General features: G+C 33.3%; 1 protein-coding gene across 1 annotated transcript; it reads right to left on the reverse strand.

Moving 5' to 3' along the window:
• Positions 1–4283: 4283 nt before the first annotated feature.
• On the reverse strand, positions 4284–10113 carry LOC134249322 (IgGFc-binding protein-like). The gene is made up of 3 exons (XM_062731681.1): positions 10045–10113; positions 5687–5782; positions 4284–5603 (listed from the first exon to the last, which is right to left on the reverse strand). The coding sequence occupies exons 2-3, from the start codon at positions 5772–5774 to the stop codon at positions 4369–4371; spliced, it is 1323 nt and encodes a 440-aa protein (XP_062587665.1). The 5' UTR covers positions 5775–5782; positions 10045–10113; the 3' UTR covers positions 4284–4368.
• Positions 10114–11781: the final 1668 nt, after the last annotated feature.

Raw genomic sequence — 11781 nt, forward strand, 5'->3', positions numbered from 1 at the left:
AGGGTTACGTAATGACTGTTCTTTAGTCTTTTTGATGATGAGTTTTGATCGTTTAGTGTTGATCGTTTCCTTGATGATAGGATCAATTTCCGAAGTAGAGTAGCCTCGCTTTGATAAGTGCGTCTTGAAGTCATTAAGTGTTGCATGTAATATTTCAGGGTCAGTGGTGTTTCTTGCATGTCTAATGCATTCTCCTTTAATGAATCCTTTAAACACAGCCGGGCTATGAGCGCTCTGTCTGTGTAGATATTGAAAGTTATTTGTTGGTTTGATAAAGGACTTGATATCAAGTTTGTTAAAATTTTGAAATTTCTGTCCTTTATAAACTGTAGTATCAAGGAAGTTGACAGCAGATGGAGAGATTTCAAACGTAAATCTTAGATGTTTGTGACACTGATTGCCGATATTAAAGAATTCTTCTATCTCTGGTTGCGTTCCATTGAATATTATGAAACCGTCATCACGGTATCTGCCGTGGAAAACAATTTTGCTGGCATGACGAAATTGTGCCATTATATGCTTTGTAATTTGATACATTCTGATGTCGCAGATCTCTGGACTGGGGACTGCCCCCATACTTGCTCCTATTATTTGTTTGTAATATTTTCCGTCGAATTCAAAGTAATTGTTTTCCAAGACGCATTTCAGTAAGAAGTTTAGATCCTCAGGGTCCGGATATGGAATGTCTAATTGCGTTTTATTGGCCTGTGTGTAAGCCTCATTTATTGATGAGAGAAGCTCGTTGAATTCCATGTTTGTGTACATGACCCTGAGGATCTAAACTTCTTACTGAAATGCGTCTTGGAAAACAATTACTTTGAATTCGACGGAAAATATTACAAACAAATAATAGGAGCAAGTATGGGGGCAGTCCCCAGTCCAGAGATCTGCGACATCAGAATGTATCAAATTACAAAGCATATAATGGCACAATTTCGTCATGCCAGCAAAATTGTCTTCCACGGCAGATACCGTGATGACGGTTTCATAATATTCAATGGAACGCAACCAGAGATAGAAGAATTCTTTAATATCGGCAATCAGTGTCACAAACATCTAAGATTTACGTTTGAAATCTCTCCATCTGCTGTCAACTTCCTTGATACTACAGTTTATAAAGGACAGAAATTTCAAAATTTCAACAAACTTGATATCAAGTCCTTTATCAAACCAACAAATAACTTTCAATATCTACACAGACAGAGCGCTCATAGCCCGGCTGTGTTTAAAGGATTCATTAAAGGAGAATGCATTAGACATGCAAGAAACACCACTGACCCTGAAATATTACATGCAACACTTAATGACTTCAAGACGCACTTATCAAAGCGAGGCTACTCTACTTCGGAAATTGATCCTATCATCAAGGAAACGATCAACACTAACCGATCAAAACTCATCATCAAAAAGACTAAAGAACAGTCATTACGTAACCCTACAGTACTGGTTACTAAATTTAACCCTTGCGTTAAAGGACTGAAAAAACGAATTCTGAAATATTGGAACACCATTCTTAGAAATCCAGAATGCAAAACTTTATTTAATTCTCAACCAATCATTGCTTACAGCAAACACAATAATATAGGTGACGAGATAATCCGGTCTCACCTAAAACAAACACCATGATTTATGTCCGTGACCCCTGAAGAGGCTTCTTAATAGCCGAAACACTCTACAACTACTTGCATAATTCAAATCAGATATTAATCTGCTCTATGCAAAAAATCATATCTACTAAAAGTGTGGTTTGGAGTGTCGGGTCCTAATAAATCTCTTACAAGTTTGGTTGATTGATGTCGCTAATTTTCACACAAATGTTATAAATTGGTATCGATTTTTAGTGATTTTTTGGGGACATATAATTAAGTCATGGAGCAGCAAAATCTTCGACGTCACAGGCATTATTAAAAAAAATGTGTGATTGAGCTTTCATTTTCTCAACATTCTCTCAAGCATGCTAAGAGTACAGTTTTAGTTACCTTATCTACTCAACATCCAGACACCATTTCTTGTCAAGCTTTAAATTGATTAAACAAGTAAAGAATATTCTTTTTTTGTTTTAAAACGAAAAAATTCAGGTATTTATGAGATATAGTATGATACCGGTGACTCTCAATCACGTTCTTTACAAATCGGATAAAGTTTTCGTCGATAATCGTCCTCCCGTCCTCCCGTATAGCCTCTTTACAGAGGTCTAACGGTCTAAGATTTCAATTTGCTATTTGTGGACGAATGTTAACTACATGTTTAATTATGCATATTTTGGATATATGTTGGCGATATCTCGAGCATCATACGCAATTTAACAAAAGTGTGGTGCGCCGTCAATTCAGGAGACGTCATTTTCACAGTCGTTTCACGGGAATCGCATCGGAGGAAAACCTCTGTATTTCTATTAGCACTTAAAATACTATGTCAGAAATCTAAATACATAATAATAGAATAATTTAAAGATACATTTGTGAAAATTGTCGAAAAATATCGCAAATTATTGAAACTTAACGAGTCAAATTTTAGATTCCGCATGCTTTTGATTCAATTTTTTTGTCGTGCTCCGTACCCCTCCATCAGCGATATCAACATACCGATAATTTTACCAGAATTTTTTTAAATACAGAAATTTTGCCCAAAATTTGTTGGAATCTTTAAGATACATATTTCTTTGAAATTTCATAACTGTATGACGTCTGTAAGAGTAAATAATAGCACAGTCCGCATAATTTTGAACGGCCCGCGTATGTATTCCGGTTTATTCAATGCGCAAGCTTATGTCCTACTTCGAACGAATTATCTTAAAAGAAGTCCAGGCTACTGACAAATAGGCTGATGATACAAAGGTTCCAACAATCTCGGTTGAAGTCAATATTCTAAAATTCTGTGATTGATAGGTATAAATATTTATTTGCAAATACCATCTGTCATGACAGTTGTTGAGGGACATTTTTTTCAGAAAAAAATTAAGGCTTTTTTAACATTGAATTGCCTACGAACCTCTCTGTTTACCAGCTCTTCTTAAGAGACCCATGGTATATATGAACGGTCAATATGGATACTCACTCCAGACGTCCGTATTTGTTCTTCTTACAATGTGTAAATCTTTAATGAAAATTCGAGTACAATTACTTTTAGTTCATTTCACTTTCCACTTTCATTTTCAGTTTATATTGAATTAAGTATACACAATCAAATATATGTCATCCGGAAGTTCTATACAAGACATCTTGCTAATAACGTTGAACAATTTTAAGCCCTTACAGTAACTTTACTCATCAATTTTTCGATTTGGGATGTTGTTTCGTGAACTTAATTTTTAGCATATTTTTTTTTATTTCAACAGGTCTGGTACAATCACTAACTTTAGCCATGTGGCTTAAATTACCTAGACATACCTTTACTTTCCTATCTGAGGTAGCTTTAGTTAGCAACCAAATCAAACTTTTTTTCTTGAATCAACATTTTTCTCTGGATGTACACAAAATCGCACATTGATGCAGTGATAATTGTCAACCCTGACCTCATCTGATATCAATTCATGAAAAGGTTACTCTTGAAGATGGGTCTTTTTTGCGCAATTGCAGTCAGAGTATGAAATGTTTTGGGCTATATACAACAGTTAATTTGTGAATAAACAGTTACTTCTTGAATGCACTAACAAATGAGATCAGTTCTGGTTAACATGATATTGGATTGGTAATTATTCAAGAGAATGTTAAGTGATCATACTTAACAATGCCTCACCTAACACACCGGTGGACAGTTACTCAAACAATAAAAATACATTTTTTTGCGTTAAAGTCTTAAAATGCAGCAATGCATAATCTATATTTATTTTGGATTGATTTTTTAAACACACCTAGTATGAATATTTGTTGCCAGTTATTTGCGAGTTTATTTGTCTATATTAAACAAAATCAAATTTCTGAAAATTTGGATTGAAATAACTAAATAAAGCTACCAGGAGTAGGTAATAAATGCAAAGGTAGGTAATTCTACCTACAAAACTAAATGTACTATATATACTCGACCTGTCCAACAAAAAAGTAATTATATCACCAAAACGATTGTTTATTCATTCGAATGAAGACTGAATTGATTTTATATTTTGTAAAGATGCAGACGAAATGACGAACACAGAAGATATTTGTTTCAAATTACTACTAGTATTTTAACTAAAGAGCTTTATCCTGATTAGTTATAAATTAAGTAAGTAGTATTTTTTTTTTATTTTATTCGTAAGTTATACCAATCCAATAAAGTTAAAGTAAGCTGTTATGATTAAAAACACGCTTATATTGAATTAATATTCATGTCAAATACAATATTAATATTCACTAACAAAGTAAACACTTTGAATTCATTTTTTAACGTTTATGGGAGGACAAAATTTCCCGCAAAACCGTAACCATCAGCAATCCGATGACCATAAACAATAAGTCCAAATTGTGATGCATCAGATGTTGACAAAACAATAGTTCCACTTTGGACTTTTAAGGTACGAACACTGAACGATTTTGCTAATGTCAATGCGCTCTGATATACAACGGTGTAATGATATACAGAAAATCCGTTAATGCGTAGGTTGTTCAGAGATTGCGATGGAACAATCAAGCAGATAAAATTTTCTGCATATCCTGCTGGTACAGCTACCTTGTAGTAATCGAGATACTGGTGGATTCCTGGTACGACCGTCATGTACGGATGATAATTACTGGACTTATTACCCATTCCGAAAGCAGTAACAAGGACAGGTTGATCTGATTCTATAACTGTTGTCACATTTGAAGTTACTTCAATATTCTTGTATCCTTTTTCATTTAAATGAAAGTTTGAAACGCTGCTTCCAACACTTGAGTTAACTGAACTACCATTCTCACTAAGTACTTGAATTAAAGTCCCGTCATTGGTGTAGAAAGGAGGTATAATATATTTAGTATCTATTTCGGTTGTCGGAGGAAGTTGTGTTACCATGTGACTGCAACCATATTTCAAACGCTGACATCTATTTCCAGAGAAAACTGTGACAGGTTTGTTGGACGTTATGAAGGAGCCGGAGAGATCTGTGGTATGCGCAATTTGTAATGTATCAAATCTTTCTAACATCACGTTGAAAACATCTCCGTCTCTGTATGATTTACCCTGTATAGTGAGAGGAGTGTTGTCCTTAAATTTGAATGTTATCTCTACAAATGTCCTGTTATAGAGTGCACCTATAGCAAACTGACTATAGTAATAACTTTCCGTAGTATATGGGTCAGTTGAAGAAATAATATATTTGTTCGAGAGTTTCCTTGTTGGAATTATAAGTGTCCCATCATTTGTGTCCATACCAAAACGATCAAAGATTGTTATAGATGATAATTCAGAGGTCTGTAGTATTAAACCTTTAGGTTCAACAGTAAAATATTCACAAACAAGGTCTATAGGGAGACCTAGCGTTAAGCTGGACGTAAAATTAATAACCGATTTAATGTTTGCATTCAAACGAGGAGATGTAAATATTTTAATTGTTGTTTCATTGTCTGTCGTTATGTAAACACTCAAGTTCCCCATCGCTAAAAGATGATTTTTCATAAATAAGATCAGAAACTCCTCACCTCTACTACCTGCAATTCAAATTTGTAAGAATGTAAAATACAGGTAGGTGATCATGTGCTTGATTGAATGTTAAAAATGTAGAATGATTTACCCATTGATCTTGGTACTTGAGTACTTGATGGTGTAAGTGTTGTTGTCGATACCAATAAGGAACCTGGCGTGGAAGGAGGATGGGTCATATCACCGCCTACACATGAGAACATTGCATGAATTATTTTATTTTATTATTCACATACTACCTTCAATTCATTTCAATTTCTACTTTTTTTTAAATTCAATTTTATTAAAAAGTCGAGAGCTGTCTTCTATCTATTAAAAAGTGCTTTGGTCATGCATGTATGTCTGGTCGTTCACACACAAAATTAAATACGACTTCCATATGTCACAATACTCTCCAGAGTAATATTTGTTGCTTGCATTCATAATACGAAGTGTATGGTATTCCTGCTTAACCATGATAAAAACAATTAAGTCTGCACTATTTAAACATTGCATTGGATATTGATATAATTTATCACAGTCCTGTTGTTTTCTGAAGAAATATTTTCCTATTATATGTATATAATCTCTTTTAATGCTTTGCTCCCCCATTTAGGCCCGATCCAACCATCAGGGCCATGATATGAAATTAGGAAAATTGATGTACCTCTCTTATTAGAATATACAAATATTGTAGTTCTAAAGACGCTTTGAGGGTTTCGCTATAAAGGATAATGTACCATACCCCTCCCCCTCCCTGTGAATTGACAAAAACTAAATATCCAAATTTTACTCCATGTTTTGCATGTACTTAATCACTGATGTTTGTATCTTAATTGAATAGTACTTTTACTAAAAACAGAAACGTAATTTGGAAGATATAAATCTCTTTTCCGAGGAGGAGTAACAAGTTTACATCTGAATCCCATTACATTCTAAACCGCTTCATTTTATAAAGCCCTTAAAATACTGTTAATCACGAGGGTTTGAATTTCGCTATGTTTGCGATTTATCATTTTTCCGCGAAATTAAACCCGTCAGGAATGTCAGGATTAGTTCTTAAAAGCGTTTTTTTTAATTTTATTCGAAATTTTTAATTTATATCTTGCAGCGTGAAAATAAAACTATCGCAATTGGCACTTTTTCAGATTTTGAAAATTAAAATGACTTACAGTATAAAAACTAAAAAAAAATACATTTTTCGTTTGACCAGTTGCTGTAATTATTGATATCTACTTATATATTCAAGGGGGAAATTTTTCTTACTGCGCTAAAATGTTAAAATTGTGATTAAAACATTGTCAAATATAGCTTGCTTTCCCAATAATAAACAGATCGATGATATATTTTTTTCTAACGCAAGAATCAATTCATATGATAATTGAGGTACTGGCAATAACTTCCGACTGACCAATCAGCTAAATGAGTTAATTGCATAACAATCGAGTACTCAAAAATACTGAGAATGTATACTTTGAAAAAAAAGGCATTAAAACTTGCTTTCCTAGAAATAGAGTCAAATGCTGACTGACTTTTTTGATTCTAATTGTTAGTCAAATATTTATACACTGAATTGACGACGGATTTTTCCGATATTTCACGATAATGACAAGGAGCACACGGCGGTAATGACCGGTCGGAAGGGCATGCTCACTCCTCCATCCATGGCACCTGATCCCACCTCTGATATTTTGGAGGTCCGTGTTTTCAATTCTCCTGTTTTGAATATTGCTCGTCATTTTCACGTTTCAGATTACGGTTCTCGGTAAATGAGTAAATGGGTAGATTCCTTGGACGTGCATATCTTTTTATTGAACTAGGACATGCCTATTCTCTTTTCATAAAAGAACATTTTTTTTCAAACCAGGCCGCATTCTGTTGTCAGGAGGTCAAAAAATAAGAAAATAATGGAGCAATCCTAACAAATACATCTATCGGAACTATTGAATCGATTCAAAAGGCGTTGTATTCATTAACTCTTTTTTGAAAACTATCAAAATAGTTGTAGAATAAATTAAAGAGCCATTCTCTGTAATGACTTGAATTTTTATATAGGAGCTGTGGCACGCATAGTCTCAGATTTTCTCCAAACTCTCTATGATAAAAGTCATTGATACCCTAAACTGAAATCAGGCAAAAATTGGTTGCTATGTTTTATAGTTACCATGGCAACTTGTCTTAGAGTTCGAAAAATGGCATTTTTAACATGTTTTAGAGCCCCATAGTTAACATTTGCGGCAAAGCAAACAATTGGCAGTGACTGTTTCCAAAAGTTGAAGGTCAGATGTCTCAAATGCATGATGAACATGTTTGGTAAATCAACTATTACATACGTTACTATGGTAACAAAGTATTCAAAAGTAAAAAAAAAATTCATTAAATTTTATAAAGTCATACACGTAAAAATAGAAAGCAATTATAGGATGAAATGTGACCAAATAATAGAAAAAAAAAGCCTTGAAACATATACCAAGAACAAAATATGATATTTCATTTTGGTTGGCAATGGTTGCCAAGGTTTTTATACCACAGGGAGCCTTCAAAGTAACACTCTGTATGTTTAAATCTGATCCTATCTTTAAAAAAAGCACATTTCCTCATAACTAATGATCAATTTTATAAGATATTGGTGTGCTCCAAGTTTTCCCATTTGAAAATATTCAGATTAGATTCTTTAAATAGAGCGTTGCTATGGAAATAAGCAGAAAAAATATGCTTAAAAACCTAAAAAAATATTTTCTTTCCTTGGATACGTACCCTTAAATGTAGATTCCCAAAACTTTTATGATTGATAATTATAAACAGCTAACTTGACTTTTAATTTTGACTGTCATCCAATCTCTAAGTGGATGCAAGAAGTTGGCACACAGGGTTTAATATTGATATAAAGTTCACAAAATCGAACATTTTCCCTTCTTGGTAACCATAGCAACAGTGTTGTTTTATTCATCAAATTTAATCAATATTTGATATTCAACTTCATTTCTAACAGATAAGTACTTTTCAAGCTGATTCCTTTAATTTGTTTCTTGATTAAACGGCAATTTAATTCTTAATGCAGCGAAAAATAATGCACTTTTAAGCACTGGTACTTTGTTTCCATGGTAACACTGCAAAGTAGCATTTATACCCAATTTTTCTTATGGTTTTGGTATTGCAAGGTCCTAAGGATGCATATTTGCCAATCTTGAATTTTCATGTTTTTCCTCGAGACAGTAGCATTATCCCAATCTTAGTTACTAGTTTTGCATGGTTACACTGTGTTACCATGGCAACCATAAAAGTTATTTATAGAATAAAATTGCTCATTCTTATATACTTAAGGTCAAACATTTTCATTGTTTTTCTTAAGTCGTTGATTGAGTTTGAGCATGTAACACCTACCATTAGTGAATACGGAGTGTTTTGCAGCATATTTCAGCATTTTAAATGTATTCCAAATGTACCCTTGGTTACCACTTACTTAGAGATATATTCTAAACAGTTTCTTTACAGTTTAAGTGACATCAAGGTGTCATGTTTTTGTGAGAATGGTTTGTATGCTTTTTCTGGTTTTTATTAAGCCACGGTCAAGATTTAAAGTGGCTGAAAATCTCGATTTTTCATACTTTTCTGGCTGTTACCATAGCAACCGAGACACATAGCAACGAAATTTTGTTTGACATTTGTTTCTGGTGTCAAGTACTAAGCATGGGTGAAGATTCATCAAATTCGGTGACTATGTGTGGCAACGAAGTTTAAGTGGTTACAGAGAATGGCTATTAATTTGCTGGATAAAAAGGGGGCGGCATACATTAGTCTTTACACATCACCCTTTATCTTTTAGGCTCATCTTGTTACCAGAGAACATCATGTGAACAATTCCGTATCTTCTCAATGTTCGGAAGCATTCACATAAAACGTTTTTCTGACTTAGGACTTCTTGATAGGACTTAAATATAATTGTCCAATTATCCAATGACTCTTGCCAATTCTTGATTATCATACTTTGAAAAACTTGACAAACTTAAAAATTCCCTTCATATAACATGTATAACGATACTTTGCTTTAAGTTTGAATGAAATTATAGAGAGATAGGCCAAGTAGTTTACGATGACGACGGCAACAACGAAAACGACAGACAAAGGAAAATTATTGATCATAAAAGCTCACTTGATCCCTTGGTTCAGATATGCTATCGACTAAATATAGCAGGACAGAAACGTTAAAATGAAAATACCATAACACTGAATTCTACACTGTGATTTTATCACATAGATGGTAATAATAGAACAGATATATTCCTTAATTCGGTAAAGTAATGGCTTATTTTGTAAGAAAAAAATATTTTCATCCATTCTACTTTTGCAAATTAAGACTTGAAGCAGATTATAAATCTGCAGTATTTATTGACTACCATTATTTTATGTATTTCAGTAGAACTTTTCCACTGCAGTGTATATCAAATGCTTTAGTTCCTTGATGCTTACATTCATCATTACATAAATCAGCCAGACAGCATTTAGAACAGCTTTGAAGATTTCGTTTTCCAAATACATCCACATCCGATGTGCAAGCCTAAAATAAAATACTTATCCTGTTAACAAAGTTGATACTGAAATTTTTATTGAAATAAGGTCATTCGTAACGGAGATATACTACTATATTGCTACACTTCCATAAGACCAGATAAATCAATGACAAAGTAGGTTCGTGCCCTGATAAAGTATTTAGATAAGAAACATCGATAATATGCAAGCTTCGTCGCAAGCTACCAGTATATCAGTACGCAAAATTCTCATACAAAGTACAGCTTCAGTAGAATTTTAATCATTGTGCATTGAAGTTTGCCTATTTTAAGTAAGTTAATGGTAAATTTGCTACTTCCATCATTTGTTCGCCAACGAAAAGAAGATTATTTGTAGTGTGGCAGCCAACAACACGCAAAATGCTAATCCAGATGCTAGATGGATGCTGATACTTATTTTCCTTGTGCAAGTTTTAAATGCGAAGTCTGATTTGTTTTAAAATTAGTTGCTTTTACTTGAATTAATGAAATCTTCAAATTAGAAAAAAATAGTCGTACGTAAACAATTTGATAAAACAAAAAGTCTCATTTAAAGTCATCATTTCGTAAGTTATATGGTCGATACAATGACCTTGTCAGCAAATACAGTCTATCTTTTAGTCAAATGCTCATAGATATTTTTATACAAATTGTTAGTCCATTATTTAAACACTGAATTGACGCCTGAATTTTCCGTTATTTCCCGATCATGATAAAGAGCACAGCTCAGGTTTGACCGGTCGGCGGGGGATGCTTACTCCTCTTTGGCACCTGATCCCACCTCTGTTGTTTCAGAGGTCCGTGTTTGCTCTGCTCCTATTTTGTATTGGTTTATGGACTTTGATATAAAAGATTGTTCGTTATCTTCATATCCTTCATGTATAAGAGATTGGCCCTATGTATGGAAATCATACTTTTCCACTTAAAGTATGGCAAAGGATATTGGAATAAAATTAAAACAAGTAATTATCACCCTGTGACATAATAAACAAATAAAGTATACGAAATATAATATGTAGAAGTCAAAAAGTGTTCCAGCTCAAAAGTCCATTAAATAATACAAAATAGGAGCAGAGAAAAAACACGAACCTCCAAAATATCAAAAGTGGGATCAGGTGCCATGGAGGAGTCAGCTGTATGCTTCCTGTCATGTTTGGAAAATAACGTTAAAACCCATTGATATTTCAGTGTGTAAATTAATGACCTAACAATTTGTATGCAAAACGTCAGTCAACAATTTTATTTGCTGAAAAGGTGATTGTATATAAATGTGCCATACAACTTTAAACATTTTGAGTTTAAACGAGACTGCTTATATTTTGGTTTCATCAATTTGTTTGTCAATAATAAACCTCATTTTAGAAATTGTACCTTCCTACAAACATATATTCATACAGCATTAATACAGCATGCTTGTTTGTTATTCTAAGACATAAAAAGAATAACAATCCTTACATGTTTGTTGATGCAACTTGACATGAAGAGGACGTCACCAAATTCTATTTCCTTCTGAAGATAGCACACCTTTAACATTATAATTATTTAAGTTAGAAAACCATTTACAACATTAATGTATAGGTCACAAGGTTATTGGCCTTGGTGTTATTTGAAAGAAATTAATTAGTGAATATGCATAATATATATGAAGTGTTTATATAGA

This window comes from Saccostrea cucullata, unplaced genomic scaffold, assembly GCF_032062105.1.
Source record: "Saccostrea cucullata isolate Sc308-1 unplaced genomic scaffold, CSIRO_AGI_Scuc_v1 ctg16828, whole genome shotgun sequence".
Taxonomy (NCBI): Eukaryota; Metazoa; Mollusca; class Bivalvia; order Ostreida; family Ostreidae; genus Saccostrea; species Saccostrea cuccullata.